The sequence below is a fragment of the Lithobates pipiens genome, unplaced genomic scaffold, assembly GCF_037356315.1.
Source record: "Lithobates pipiens isolate NorthernLeopardFrog02 unplaced genomic scaffold, aLitPip1_a1.2 Scaffold_16, whole genome shotgun sequence".
NCBI lineage: Eukaryota > Metazoa > Chordata > Amphibia > Anura > Ranidae > Lithobates > Lithobates pipiens.
The window spans coordinates 538415492-538431917 of NW_027507748.1; the positions used below are offsets into that span (position 1 = coordinate 538415492).

At 43.9% G+C, this 16426-nt stretch overlaps 1 protein-coding gene across 2 annotated transcripts in view; it reads left to right on the forward strand.

The window, feature by feature from the left end:
• Nucleotides 1–16426, forward strand: part of RB1 (RB transcriptional corepressor 1) — a 307484-nt gene that overhangs the window by 244375 nt on the left and 46683 nt on the right. For both annotated transcript variants that reach the window (XM_077483264.1, XM_077483265.1), the window contains exon 18: nt 8051–8169. In XM_077483264.1, the coding sequence (XP_077339390.1) occupies nt 8051–8169 (119 nt within the window). The remainder of the gene's footprint in view (nt 1–8050; nt 8170–16426) is intronic.

Consider the following 16426-nt stretch of genomic DNA (forward strand, 5'->3'; position numbering starts at 1 on the left):
TTCCGGGCTAGCTCTCTGCGGAAAGGGGCGTAGATTACGCTCCTTTCCGCAAGTGCCCCGCTGCCTGCTGGGAAACACACAGATCCCAGAGGCAGCGGGGACCGTCCTTATTGCGCAGCGCGACTCGCGCATGCGCAGTAGGGAACCGGGAAATGAAGCCGAAAGGCTCCATTTCCTGATTCCCATACCCAAGATGGCGGCGGCAGCACCCGAGAGACGATCTAGAGATCGGCTTCGGGTGCCGACATCGCGGGCGCGCTGGACAGGTAAGTGTCACTATTTTAAAAGTCAGCAGCTGCAGTATTTGTAGCTGCTGGCTTTTTAAAAAAAAAAAAACGCGGAGTCCCGGCGGACTCCCGCTTTAATGCATGCAGCCAGCTTAATATTACGCATAACTACTAGATGAAATGTTGATGATTTATTAAATACCGTACCTTCTTGGTAATATATGATCATTCGTTTACAAAGTTTCATTCAGAAAAAGACAGGGATTTTAGATTTTCCCAGCAGACCTTTTGGGGTTTATTTATTTTTATGTAGATGTCATTCATAGCTGCAGGATAGTCCAACTAGAACCTACATTCTCTGTCTGCTTCAGCATTCTTCGGGAGACTGCAATATGTGGTGTTCGACTTGCCTAAGCTTGAATATTTCCTGTAGTTAACTATACAGGCATCCAAAGAGCTCAAGAAAACTGGTTATGCTTTAAACACTTGAGGGCCTAATATGTTACATAAACACTGAAGCTTTTGAGAGCTTCAATTAAGCCTTGGAGGCACTTATAAACATCCGTCCTGTTCCTCTTTTGTTATATCACTGCTGTTCTGGGGCATGCAGTCACCCTGATGGTTGAAATTAGTTTAACACCTGGAGCAAATCAAAGGGGCTACATATAGAAAATCTACAGTTATGAATAATTTTTTATGTTTACTAATAGATATATGTAAAAATGAAAAAATAAATATAAATAAAAGAACCTTTTAAAACAGGAGGAATAAGTTTACGCACTGCTTTACAATGTAAGGGAGGACAGTACAATTACAATACAGTTTAATGCAGAAGGAATGGGAGGGCCCTGCACAGGGAGGGTACAGTGGGAAAGATGTGTTTCCCTAACAGAAACTGACTTTATGGCCATTAATGCTTTTTAAAAATATCCTGAACTCCCTTTTAACCATTTCAGCCCCAGAAGATTTTACCCCCTTCTTGACCAGAGCACTTTTTGCGTTTCGGCACTGCGTCGCTTTAACTGATAATTGCATGGTCGTACAACGTGGCTCCAAAACAAAATTGACGTCCTTTTTTTTCCCACAAATAGAGCTTTCATTAGGTGGTATTTGGTCACCCTTGCGGTTTTATTTGTGCTATAAACAAAAAAAGCATAAATTTTGCATTATTTTTTATTTTTTGCTATAATAAATATCCCCCAAAAATGTATAAAAAAAACTATTTTTTTCCTCAGTTTAGGCCGATATGTATTCTTCCACATATTTTTGGTAAAAAAAAATCGTAATAAGCGATTTACTTGTGCCAAAGTTATAGCATTTACAAAATAGGGAATAGTTTAATAGCATTTTTATTAATTTTTTTTTTTAAATGGCAGCTATCAGCGATTTTTATCGTGACTGCGACATTATGGCGGACACATCGGACATTTTTTGGACCATTGTCATTTATACAGCAATCGGTGCTATAGAAATGCACTGATTCCTGTGTAAATGACACTGGCAGTGAATGGGTTAACCACTAGGTGGCAGTGTAAGGGATAAGTGTGTCCTAGGGGCGTGTCGCTAACTGTGGGGGTGTGGCTGTGTTTTACACATCACTGATCTCTGCTCCAATCACAGGGAGTAGAGATCAGTGTCACTGTTGCTAGGCAGAACAGGAAGATGCTTGTTTACTTTAGCATCTCCCCGTTCTTCCTCTCCATGAGATGATCGCAGGTATCCCCGCGGCGATCGAGTCTACGGGACCCGCTACCTGGCTTGCGGAGCTTCCCGCACTTGCCCCCGCTGCCTCTTGAAGGGCAGCATACAGGTATGTGATTCTGCCTGTACATGCCCTTCTCCCGGCATATATCGGCGTGAGGCGGTCGGGAAGCGGTTTAAGCCTCTGTTGTTCAGAGGCGCATGGTGCATTGCACTAAGTAGTAGAGGCAAATGCAAATACAGCAGAATCCTAAAGTGTCATCTCTAATCAGATGTGTACAATAATTTTCATACAGACCTAGTTAGATCCAAACTGCAATTGAAAACAGAAAAGCTGTCTAGGGTGAAATACATTGATGTGCCAGGCTACTTGCAGTGTGTGCTGTCATCTATCTACTTGCCCAACAAAATCATTTGGGTGTCTGGTACATCATAGGTGTGTGGTCTGCCTTTCTGGCCTGAATGCTAAGCGGAGTATGGGTAAGCTCTTGGACCTCAGCACCCAACATGTCTGCAAGATGGAGGGGAACAGAGGTAGCTTTGTTCAGTAATCGGCCCTTTCTCCTCTGTATTTTTTTTTGGCAGAGCTTCCAACGTTCAGTTACTCTTTAAAAAGACCTCTTTAAAAAGACTCTTATTCAAACCCCCTAACATACTCTTTCTCTCTAGGGATGAGCTCAGGCGTGTTCGCATTGGAACACGTGCAGAGCCCCACAGGAAGTCTGTGCAGCGCTGCGCTAATCACAGGCAGTGAGACATCGCCCCGATGCGCGGCTGCAGAGATCGGGCAATGTCTCACTGCCTGTGATTAGCGCAGCGCTGCGCCGACTTCCTGGCGGGCTCTGCACGTGTTCCATGCGAACACGCCTGAGCTCATCCCTATTTCTCTCCCCTGATGCAGTACCTCTGAGTTCAGCTTTTGAGAGCTCACTGCTGTGATGACTAGGCCTCACTTAGCAACGTCCTAGGAGTATTCTAAAGTAGAAAAGATGTAGCTGGATAGCCGCACTCCAAATTATTCAACTTTATTTCAAAAATGTAATTAAAATCATAGCATCTAGGCTGGCAAACAGACTAACTGCACAGTCTGTTTGCCAGCCTAGATGCTATGATTTTAATTACATTTTTGAAATAAAGTTGAATAATTTGGAGTGCGGCTATCCAGCTACATCTTTTCTACTTCAGTTCCTGTTGCAAACAGAGCCAGCACCCTGTGGGATTGTGGAGACAGCTGTTTTGGGAGAAGTCATTACCTTAGAGCGGTAATTCTTTGTACTAGGAGTATTCTAGTCAGGCTTTATAAGGTATGTTAAATGGCATTCACCCATAGCAAGGACTGTTTAACTTTAGTCAGAGCTACAGTTTATTTTTGTCTACAGATGCATGGGCAGTTTTGTGGTAAAGGTGAATTATCCCTTTTAATGTATATGTGTAAACCTCAACAATAAACCTCTCCTATTGCTCCCTTTTGTTTGTTAAATATAAATGTAAAGATTCGTTACATCCATTTGATAAGTGCAAAAATACCCATTGGTCCTGTCAGATGGATTCCTTTGCTTTCTGCTGGGTGTTATCAGTTAGCATTGTTCCCAATTCTCTTTGAATTACTGAACACCTCACCCCTATGTTATGGAGGTAATAAGAGATGGATGTGTTCCGCAAAAAAATAAAAATAAGAATGCAACCACCATGACTAAGGACTAGTAAGCTGCAATTTTTATCTTGGGTTTAGATAAAGTTTAATGCCCCTTTCAGATGGGCACCTCCATGCAACGGATTCTGCTGGCCAAGCCAGGGATCTCTCTGCTGAGCAGGCGGATGACCAGTCCTGTCCACTCTGCTATGCAGAGCAGACACTGACACAGTCCCACTCTCCTCTATGGGGAAAATGGATGGAATCGGACCACCTGTTAGTTTTTCATCTGGTCCTATCCGATCCGTCAGACGGATAGAAAATATGAGCACTATCATCTGGATTTTGTGGGCAGGATTGTAAAACGGTGGATCGGACATCCGCTTCTCCATAGGGGAGACAGCAAGGTCCGATCAGGTCGGCCTGAAAAACTGACAGGTGGACCTGATTGGACAGCCTTTGTGAAAAAGCCCTAATTAGAGTGCAGATGTATCTCTATTATTGCTTGCTTTGCTCAGATCATTATCTTAGAATTGTTTCTTTGCATTTAAAAAATCATGTGCGAGACCTCAATTTTCTTGTTCTGAGGTTAGCATGCTTGTTATCTCTGCATTTTCACCATTTCCTCTTCTTTTTTTTTTTTGTTTTTTTTTCTGTTTTTTTTTTTTTTTTTTTTTTTGCTTTCATTTCAGCTATGCCAGGAAATTAATCCTTTGTTTTCAGCTTTACAAATGTTTGATTTTTTTGACAGATTGTTTATCAAACCTGTATGTTATTGTTATACTTTAATGTGCTTTTCTTTTTTTTTTTGCACTGAAGGGACATGTGCTGTTCCAGACAGTATTAAAACCGTGCCAGTTGTTTTAGTGGACTATGACAAAATGCTGTTCATGGGACTGACCATAGATGGAAATGTAGTCAGTCCCTGCGGAACCATTCTCACACCTGGGTTTTTTTCTTCATGACAGAGTTCCTGCAACAAGTTTAATTGAAGAGAAACTAAAGGGGGGAATTACTCGCCTTTCGTCCAAAGGTCCTGTTTCTCACTGGTGCCGGTGTTCTGCCTAATAGAGTCCGCCCATCAAATGGTGTCCGCTCCGAAGCTGAACGGCGCCTGCGCCGTGAGTAGAGGTGGTAGCCCCACCATCCAAGCGGACATAGGGTTGTGAATTTTAGAGGGCCCCTCGCGGGCGAGCTTCGCTCGCCACGCTTCGGGCTCGGCCTCGCTCCGCTCGGCTCTTTTTTATTCTAACTCTATGTCCACTTGGATAGTGGGGATAGAACCTGAACTCACGGCGCAGGCGCCGTTCATCCTCGGCAATTTTTAATCTGTGTTCCTGTGTACTGCGCATGCACAGTACGCAGGGGACACTATCCGATGGAGGACGCTATTAGACAAGACACCGGCATCTTTCTTCTGTGTGCCGATTTTCAGACATCTTCATTGGTCGTCTTCATTGACCGGTTCAGGATGGCATCAATCCTGCACATGCGCCAGAGCTAGTCATCCTGGCACACTGGGATCGGGCTGGCCACTGTAAACTGAGCTGTGCATGCTGGGAATCACTGTGAGCAGGCAGGTAGGTGTGTTTTCATGCAGAAAAGACATTATTCTGCAATAAAAAGCCTGTCTGCTCAGTGAATAACATCGACACTTTAGTTGTGCGTTAACACGGTTTGACCATAAGGCAGAGCAAGACATTACAAGGTATGCAAGTCCACCCAAAGTAAATTGGCATTCATTTCTATCTATAAGTCAATACAATTAAACCTCTACTAAGATGCAAACAGCTATTGCTGCTCTGCTTTTGAAAATGTTAGTTGCCATGGAGTCTTTGGCAATTTTTGGAACCATTGACCTTGAACATGCATGAAAAATAGGAAATGAAACCCGGAACCTCCTGGTATCTAGGATTAGAAAATGTGTGTAATGGAAGCCTCCATATTTTCTCAGTTCAAGTTTCATTTTCTAGTTTTTCTATTTAACCACTTACAGCCCAAGGACGTCATTGACTTTGGGGATATCTGATGCCTGCGATTCTCTGTATCGTTAGAACAATCATATCGGCAGTTCAGGTGCTTTATCGTTCTTACAGTGGTGGATGGGGACATCTCCCGCCACCCTCCAGCGCTTCTACCGGCATCGGCGAGCTGGACAAGGAATCGGTCACCATCGGAAGTTGAGCATAGAGATTTCTGGTGACCAGCTGGTCCCCAGTAGTCTGAAGCTCGGAGGCCCGGGCATGACGTTAGGATGTCACATCCGGGCAGGCAGAAGTAAACAATGCAGGGGATGTGGCTGGAGAGGCAGAGACGGCTTATTTTTTATTTATTTTTTTGATCTTGGTCTTTCCAGCCTGAAGGAGAGATATGGGGTCTAAGTGTAAGTGCAAAGATAAAAGTAAAACAATGTAATGCATACGTAAGTCGCACCAACATATGTAAACCGCATTCAAATCACACATGAGGCACAGCTGCGTGCTTTGGAGCATGGGCAACAATTCTACCCCAAGACCTCCTCTGTAACTGGTAACCTGTAAAAAAAAAATTCAAGCGTCGCCTATGGAAATTTTTCTGTCCATTCTTTTTTTTCTTTCTTCAAATAACAGTTTTATTAGTTATCTCAGAAGGTAAATGAACGTAGACAGAGCACAGTAAGTTTCAGTCATTACTAGAACAGGAATATAGTCAGTATAGACCTTGTAGCAGTAATTGGTGCAGGATCATTGCTAAATCATACTATGAACTGTTAGATACTAATTAAAGTTTGCCATAGGCTATGTGAGAGCCTAAGGAGTGTGACAGGGGATGGAAAGGAAGGGATAGAAAAGAGAGAAGGGATCAGGAAAGTTGAAGCAAGGTAAGAAAAGAGAATCTGGGAAAGTAAGGTAGTAGCTCAACCATTGGCTCAGGGCGGGTCCTCCCGGCGGTGCCACTCCTCCCAGACCTTGTCGTGCATTTCCAACCTATCCTGGAATCTAGCTGTCATTTTTTTCTATTGGCTCCACATCTTTTATTCTGGCTTACAGATCTTCTTGGGAGGGTGGGGAGCGTTGTTTCCAGTTGAGGGCAACCCAGCATCGTGCAGCTGTCAGGACATGTCTAAGTAGCTTCTTGGATGGTTTGGCAATTTGTAATGGTGATACGCCAAGTAGGAAACATTTTGGCATCATGGGGACCAGTACTCCAAGGAAGTGGGACAAGTGCTGAGTCCCTGTCCAGAATGGCACGGTCTTAGGCCAGCTCCAATAAATGTGGTAGAGGGTGCCTTTGTCTCCCTGGCAGCGCCAGCACTGATCAGAGATAGAGGGGTAGATGGAATGGAGTACGTAGGGTACCAAAAGTAAAGAATTTTATAAGCGTTTTCTTTGTAGAGTGTACATAAGGAGCTTTTAGCCATCTGGGACCAGAATGTCTGCCACGTCATCTCAGGGATTTCTCCTCCCAAAAAAAAAAAAATTGGAAAAATCGCTGCACAAATATGGTGTGATGTAAAAAGTTGCAACGACCACCATTTATATATTTGGGGGTTCTGAATTTTCTAGCAAAAAATACTAATTTGAAAATTGTAAAATGTAAACAAAAGGTCCTAGAAAAAGCTAGAGTGGAAGTGTTTTTTTTTTTTCTCTTCTTCTTAGAATAGAGATCACGATTCTTGCCGTGTTGCATCATCTTTCACACTATACAAAAAAAACGGGCTAACTTTACTGATTCGTATTTCAAACGCAAATTTTTGGAAAAAAAAAAGACACACAAATACAGTGTAACATAACATTTTGCAACAAACCGCCATTTTATTCTCTAGGGTCTCTGCTAAAAAAAATTTTTTGGGGGTTCCAAGTAAATTTGTAGCAAAAAAAATGATTTTAACCTGTAAGCCATAAATTTCAGAAAAAGGTTTCGTCTTTAGGTCTTTTAGTCTTTAAGTGGTTAAACTTCCCTCATTTACAGACAGAAGTTAATTCCTTTGATCTCTGAAAGATCTAAGCCTTACAATGTTGCTCTTTATCTCCGCTAAGCAATGTTGTTCTAGATTGTAAGCTCTAACGAGCAGGGCCCTCTGATCCCTCCTGTATTGATTTGTATTGTAAGTGTACTGTCTGCCCTCATATTGTAAAGCGCTGCGCAAACTGTTGGCGCTATATAAATCCTGAATAATAATAATGTTGTGATAAAACTTGGCAGGCTGCCTGGATCTTATATTATTTTGGCTCTCAGAAGAAAGCAGAACTCTCTGCGCTTGTTACATAGAATGGGAAAAAAAGCTATTTTAAGATCCTGAGGAGAGTTGAGTCACGATCTCAGTTCTTTAACAATTAATCGTGCAGCTCTACCTGGCACCCTTAAATGTTTGTCTCTCCCTCTGCTCTTACTGTGTACGCGGAGTACCAGTGAAAAGGAAACCTTGCAGATATCTTAAGGTTTTGTAAAATCGTGCGATTGTGTTATATTCGTGCTTATTTAATGTACACGCATTCTTTTTTTCCAGGATTCTCCTCTGTTTGACTTGATCAGACAAACGAAGGATCGTGAAGAGTCAGTTGATCACCCAGAAATGGCCAGTGCTGCACAACAGCCATCGCAAAACAACCCTACAGCTGCGGATCTGTAAGTCTACAATGAACTATCCAGTAGCCTTTTAAACTTTTTGATCTCCCACTTATTAATCACTTGATCTCCAGAAGATTTACCCCCCTTCATTACCAGGCCATTTTTTGCTACATGGAACTGCATTGTTTTACCTAACAATTGCGCAGTTATGCAACGCTGTACATAAATGTATTATTTTTTTCCCTACAGATAGAGCTTTCTTTTGGTGGCATTTCATCACCACTGGGTTTTTTATGTTTTGTGCTATAAACAAAAAAGACCATACATTTTGGGGGAAAAGAAAAAACCCAATTTTTTTTTACTTTCTGCTATAAAACATATCCGATAAAGTTTTTTCGAAATCAGATTTATTCATAAATTTAGGCCATATGTATTCTGCTACATATTTTTGGTAAAAAAAATCCCAGTAAGCGTATATTGATTGGTTTGTGCAAATGTTATAGCGTCTACAGACTATGGAGTGTATATATACTGGATTTAAAAAAAAAAAAAAAAAAATCTAATACTAGTAATGGTGGCGATCGGCAACTTATAGTAGAACTGCAATATTGCGGCAGACAATCTAACACTGATACTTTGTGGGAACCAGTGACACCAATACAGGAATCATTGCTAAAAATATGCACTGTCACTGTACTAATCACACTGGCTAGGAATGGGTTAAACATCTAGGTCAATCAAAGGGTTAAATGTGTACCTAACCAAGGTGTACTATGTGCTGGATTTTATTCACTGCTTTGTGGGGAAACAAATCCCAGCATATCCCAAGAGCTCTGCCTTGTTTACATCCATCCAGAGCTTTGTCCGGCCTGTCTTCTCGCCAATCAGTAGGTGACGATGGGCATCAATTGCCGCCCCTACCCGGAAGAGCAGAATCGCATATATGCGTGTGTGTGTGTGTATGTATAATATATATTATACATATACATACACACACACAGCAGTAAAGCTACAATGGGTTGGTCGCTAAGTGGTTAAACCAAACCGTAACTTGAAGCTGGATTCCAGATTATACTGTAAATATAACACCAGTCAATCTACTTATGCATTGTTTAAATATTATTAAATGTAGCAAATTATGTAGAACAATTATAAGTACCTGAATATGACTGTATATCAGTCTCGTGTAATCCCCTTCATAGCAGCATATAGAGGTAAAGGGTCAGCCAGTCACACTGTATTGCTTAGCAAAGAACGGTGACGAGGCAAAGACCTTGATGAATAATATAATATTGTGAGGCTTTGACAATTTGTCTGAAGAGCTAATATTTTATCTTACACATTGTCATCCTGTTTTTTTCTTTTTCCAAAGATAGATTTCCACTTTCCTTTGAACTTTATTAAAATGTTAATCCCTTTCTCTGTAGATTCCATTCCTCCCTGCCCATGTATGAATTCTCATGACAGTTATGTAATCTATTTAGACATGGAATGCGCGCCCCATAGCCCCATTTAGCACTGCAGTTGCAGAACGACTGTGATGCTCTTATGGAGTTGCCGGATTACACTTTGTGTCTCACTATTACTGGTTTTATCAGTCTGAAGTCATTAATGCTATTTTTGAGTTGCTTTCAAAAACTGAGTTGCATTCAGAAGCTGACACAATCTATGGGTGGGACCCAGGTACACCCATCTACTGTCTGATAAAGCCATACCTCCGATGTGGAAAGAAAGCTAAGTGACTCAACTATGCATGAAAACATAGGAACTGGGGTACAGAAAAATGGCAACAGGTGCTCTGGACTGGGGCTTTATTTCTGCAAAGGCAGTTGGTCAGGAACAATGTCAATGCTGAGGCAGATACTCATCCATTATGCCATACCATCAGGGAATGTGATTGGCACCAAATGTATTCTGCAGCAGGACCATGACCCCACATATAGCCAATGTCATTAAGTACTATCTTCAGCATAACAAAGGAGTCCTGGGAGTGATGGTTAGGCCTCTACGGAGCCCTGATCTCAACAACATTGAGTCAGTCTGGGATTACATGAAGAGATAAAAGGATCTGTGGCAGTCTGCACCCACAGAAGATGTTTGGAACAACCTATCTGCCGATTTACTTCAAAAACTGTGCAAGTGTACCTAGAAGAATTGATGCTGTTTTGAAGCCAAAGGGTTGTCATACCAAATGTTGATTTTATTTGGATTTATCTTCTGTTCATTTACTTTCCATTTTGTTAAAGTGTTACTAAACTCAGGTTTGTGCATTCACTATATCTGGTCTCCTACAATACACAGAACATAAAAACGCATCTATTTTAGTAAATATAAACTGCTAAATACCTTTCCTCGGCAGTGTATACCAGTCTTGTGACTTCTATCAGTGTCTGGTTAAAGCTTGTAGGAGTTTTCATTCTCCCCTGACTGTCCTATAAGGCTGCATGACCCCTGACCCTCTGGACAGTGCTGATTGCCCCTGTGCTAATCTCATGCACTCACAGAGGACAGTCTTTTTGTAGTTGACCACCAGGTTTGCACACATCTCGGGAGGGATTTTGTCCCACTCCTCTCTTCAGATCTTCTCCAAGTCATTAACCACTTACAGACCACCTTCTGCAGTTTTACGTCAGCTGTTTGAAGGAGAATATTGTTATGGCAGCAGCTAGCTGGCATAACCCCAGTATCCCCTTGTTCAGCGGGTGGTCCTAGGCGTCCTCCCATTCCTGGCCCCCTAGGGGGTGCGTGCGCCGCCACCGGCATCGCTCGGGACCCGGTGCGTGTGCCCGGCAGCCACGATGTCTGTCTGGCACCCGAGATTGCCCAGGAACACAGCAGGACCGTGGATCTGTGTATTTAAACACACAGATCCACGTCCTGTCAGAGGAGAGCAGACCGATGGTGTGTTCCCAGTACAGAGTAACACCGATCGGTCTCCTCCCCTTGTGAGTCCCCTCCCCCACAGTTAGAATCACTCCCAGGGAACATAATTAACCCCTGCAGCGCCCCCTGGGGTTAACCCCTTCCCTGCCAGTCACATTTACACAGTAATCAGTGCAATTTTATAGCACCGATCCCTATGTGAATGGTCCCAAAAATGTGTCAAAAGTGTCTGATATGTCTGTCACAATGTCGCAGTCACGAAAAAAAATCGCAGATCGCGCCATTACTACTACATTACCCTATTTTGTAGACGCTATAACTTTTGCGCAAACCAATCAATATACGCTTATTGCGGTTTTTTTTACCAAAAATATGTAGAAGAATATGTATCGGCCTAAACTGAGGGAAACATTCGTGTGTTTTTTTTTTTTTTTTTATGGGATATTTATTATAGCAAAAGTAAAAAATATGTAAGTGTTTTTTTCAAAATGATCGCTCTTTTGTTTATAGCGCAAAAAATAAAAACCGCAGAGGTGATCAAATACCACCAAAAAAAAGTTCTATTTGTGGGAAAAAAATACCTCAATTTTGTTTGGGTGCAACATCGCACGACCGCACAATTGTTAACACGACGCAGTGCCGAATCGCAAAAAGTGCTCTGGTAAGGATGGGGGTCAAATCGTCCGGGGCTGAAGTGGTTAAAGGGACTCCAGATTTCATATTTAAGAGGTCCTCTCATGCTTTTTCTATTACAAAGGGATGCGTACAAAATCAGCAGGGGATCAAATACTTTTTTCCCCTCACTGTATAGACAATTCATATAATATATGTACAACCTCCATTCCAAAATAAGTTGCTGCCATCAATTTTAACCACTTGCTGCCCGCCCACCGTCAAATAACAGCTGGGCAGTGCGGCTCTCGTTCTGGGTGGACGTCATATGATGGCTTCCCAGAACGACTGCTCTCAGGGCGTGCAGCAACTGCGACCCCGATCTATGTAAAGAGCCGTGGCTCTTTAACCATGTGATCAGCTGTGCCAAATTACAGCCGGTCACATGCAAACATGGAGATGCTGGTAATTGGTGCTCCTCGCTTCACACTTACAGAGTGTGAGGAGAGGAGAGCCGATCAACGGCATCTCCTCACAGGGGACAGATGGTTATGTAATCAGGTCACAGATCATCAATGCCCTGATTACAATTAAGTGCCCACCAGTGCCAGAAATGATTGCCCATCAGTGCCAGCAATCTGTGCCCATAAGTGCCAGCAATCTGTGGCCATTTGTGATGCCAGTCAGTGCTGCTTATAAATGCCGCCTATCTGTGCCCAGTGCCACATATCAGTGCCCATAAGTGCATCATATTCATGCCGCCTCATCAGTGCCTGTAATTGCCACCTCATCAGTTCCACCTTATCAGCGCCCATCAGTGAAGTAGCAACAATGGAAAATTCCTATCAAAATACTTACCGTAATTTTCCTTTCCTGATGGACTCCATGGCAGCAACGTGTGGGTTAAGTCCCACCTACATTACCCTATAGGACACTACTCCCATAAATCTTTTCTCCCTGGCCGTGTTCGGTAACTAGCCTACTCTCCATTTGGGAGGGAACTCCTGCTGCCATGGAGTCCATCAGGAAATAGGAATTTTCCATTTTGCTGACAGACTCAATGGCAGCAACATATGAGAAATAACTCGCCAAACGCACCTGGGTGGGCAAAAATGGTGAACAAAAAGATTTATTTAACGCTGTCAGCCGATAGAACTTTTAAACCAAAATCAACAGAAGATAAGGACGCTGGCTCAACACAATAGTGAGACATAAAAGTATGAATTGAAGACCAGGAGGCCACTCTGCAGATCACTTCCGGCGCAACGTGACGAGAGGCCGCCCAAAAAGTTGAGACTTCTAAGCAGAGTGAGCTGTAACCGCCTGAGGAGGAGCCAAGCCCTTCTCTCTATAAGCCCATTGGATTTCCTTGACCACCCAAGCAGCGATGGATCTGACAGAAGCCTTAGATCCTTTATTTTTCCCATGGAACAGAACGAAGAGAAAGTCAGTTTGACGAAAGGAAGCTGTAACATCCAGATATTGCCTTAGAGTAACCCCCAAATCAAGAGGGTGTGGATCCAGACTACAAGCAGAATTTAAGGTAGGAAGTGTGATTTCCTGGTTTTCACGGAAAACAGAGGTAACCTTGGGATTTGTTCCTAACATTGGAATTAGGACCACCCTATCTGGAAAGACGGTGAGAAAGGGTTTGCACCTAGAGATTGAATTTCGGAGATTCTCTTCGCCGAAGTTATAGCTACCAGGAAAGAGGTTTTAAGGGTTAATTCTCTGACCAAGAGAGATTTGTCAAGTTGTGAGAAGAAATCCAGAACCAATTGAAGATCCCATTTGTGAAATCTAGGTTTCCTCTGTGGCCTAAGCCTGACTGCTCATTTGAAAAATTGTTGGACCAAAGGATGATTTGCCCATGCGACTCCAGAGAAAGCTGAAATTGCTGACACATGGGCACAAAGAGAATAGAAAGAGAGATCCAATCTGGACTGCAAGAAGCTTAAAACGTCCTGGACTGTCAGTGTATTACAGGAACTAGACCTTGAAGACATGTGACTTGTAAGCTTCGCCCAAATTCTCTCATATATCCGATTGGTACTACTTCTTTGTGCACTAAGGAGAGTGGGAATAACCTCTTCAGGGCAGCCTAACGCCTCCAACCTTCCCCTTTCAAAAACCAAGCCTTTAGGCGCAGGTGATCGAGGCAATGATGTAATCTCGACCCATGAGACAGAAGGCCTGGTCTGGATGGTAAAGGAATCGGATGCCTGACACTGAGGAGCGTCAGAAGCGGACACCAAGGCCTGTTGGGCCAATAGGGGATTATGGCTATCACTTTTGCTGCCTCTGACCTGAGTCTCCTCAGGAACTGAAAAATGATAGGAGTTGGTGGGAAGGCATAGGCCCTGTGGAACCACCATTTATCTGTTAAGGCGTCCACCCCGTAGGCTTGAGGATCCCTGTACCTCGAATAGTACCTCTCCAGTTTCTTGTTGCTGGGGGAGGCAAACAAGTCGACTTCCGTGGAGAGCCCCAACGTCGGGATCCAATTGAATACTTCCTCGTGAAGAGACCACTCGTCTAGAAGTATTCGGGAAAGGAAGTCTGCCTGGACATTCTGAACCCCCGGAACATATTTTGCTGTCAGATCTTTCAGGTTCCTCTGAGCCCAGGTCATGATCAGTTCCACCTCCTGGAGAAGGGATAGACTTGGAGAACCCCCTTGCCTTCTTATGTATGCCACTGCTGTGGTATTGTGTAGTCTGAGTAGAACCGGGACTCCTGAAATCAGATGACGAAAGGCTAGTAGAGCCTGAATGGCTGCTTTTAACTCCAAGATGTTTGACACCGTTCTTCTGGAGGGAAGAACCCAGGTTCCCTGAGCCACTTCTGTCAGACAGTAAGCGCCCAAGCCTCTGTTACTGGCATCTGTCATTATATTAACCCATGAGATGGGAAGAATGGAATGGCAGTTGCAAAGACTTTCACGTTGGAGCCACCACGGAAGGGAATTTCTCATGGATGAGGTGATTCGAATCGGCTGGGCTTTGCTGCCTGACCACTGACGAAGGAATCCCTTCTGAAAGGGCCTCATCCTCCACTGCACCCACCTCACCATTGGAATTGTCGCCACCATAGTGCCTATAATTTTCAAGCACTGGAGAGCCTGGAGATGAGGCAGAGAGGGCCGGACGGATTCTGTCCCTGATTATTGACCTCTTCTAGGAACGAGATGGTGCCTCTGACTGTTTTGAATAGGGCCCCTAAAAAGGGACTGAGACGGGTCTAGGTGACTCTTCTCCAAGTTCAAGATCCACCCGAATTCCTGTAGGGTGAAGATGACCTGCCCTCTGTGTACTAGAAGTTGTTCCTTGTCTTGAGCCAACAACAGAAAGTCGTCTAAGTAGTGATTTAGTCTAATCCCTTTGGTCCTCAGAAGAGCCACCACTGCCAACAGTACTTTTGAAAATACATGCATGGAAGTTGGTAGCCCGAAGGGAAGGCACGTGATTTAAAAATGGAGCTCGCCCACGGAGAAGTGGAGAAACTGCTGGAAATTTTCTGCAATGGGAACATGAAAATAGGCGTCTTTGATGAGCAGACTGTTGAACTGTGGATAACGTTTCCATCTTGAACTTTTCTTTTTTGATAAAACGGTTCAAGTGAGTTAGATCTATAACCAGCCTCCAGGCCCCACTCTTCTTCTGGACCATAAAAAGAGGAGAGTAGATTCCCATGCCTCACTGGTTGACTGGAACAACGGCGCCTTGTAATTCCACGTAGGCTAGAAGAATTGGCCTTTTTTCTTCTGTAGCCCGAAGAGAAGTGGGGACGTCTGGGAGCTTCTTTGAAGGTCCAAGCATGGCCTGAAGAGACCGTCTTGACGGTCAAGAAGTCTTGAATCAGGCCGCCCCGAACATGCGGAAAGTGGAAAACCGAGCCCCCACTTGACCTGTCTGAGCGGGCCCAACCTCAAAAGGATTTGGTCGGCTCCCTCTCTCCATTTGAGTCGCTTTTTGCGGATTTCTTAAAGGATGATTGTCTTGCCTTCCAGGACCTGGAGAAGTCATGACCCGGTCTGTAATGCGAGCTTCCCTAGCTCGTTTCTGGTACTGTCTCTTTGGGAAAGACCTTCTCTGGCCTTGCAGACGTCAATCTTGGGGAAGGAACCCTGACTTCCCACCAGTGGCTCGGGTAATAGCTTCATCTAATTTATTGCCGAAAAGGGAGGACCCCTCAAAGGGGAATCAGCACCATACCGGTTTCGAAGCTGGGTCAGCCAGCCAGGGACGGAGCCATAGAGCCCGCTTGGCTGTGACAGAAGAGCCACCAGGCTTATCATGTCAATAGAGGCCTCCCTAAGAAAGGCAGAGGCCAACCTTAACTCTTGGATAGGGGAGCTCTTAGCCGTATCTTCCGATAAATTCCTGAGCATCTCGTCTACATTATCCGTCCATACCTCCATTGCTTTGGACATAGCGGTCAGAGCTAACGCTGGCTTACAGGCCATCCCTGCTGCCAGATACACCCTCTTCAGATCGGCATCAATCCACCTGTCCAGAACGTCCTTAAAAGAAACCGTATGCTGTAAGGGAAGTGTCACATGTTTCACCAGCCTCATGACTGCTGCCATCCACCAACAGGCCTGACTCCAAATTCTTCACCTCTTCCTCCTTGAAAGGATAGAGTTTTGAAACTTTAGACAGCATGGAATTTTTCTTCTCCACCTTGCCCCATTCATCTGTGAGTATCTCGCCAAGTTCAGAGATGAATGGAAAATTAACCCGTTCCTTCTTTAATTGTTTAAAGAATTTTCTCTGTTTGGAAGGGGCAGCCACCGTATCTTCCCAATTCAGTGTTTCTC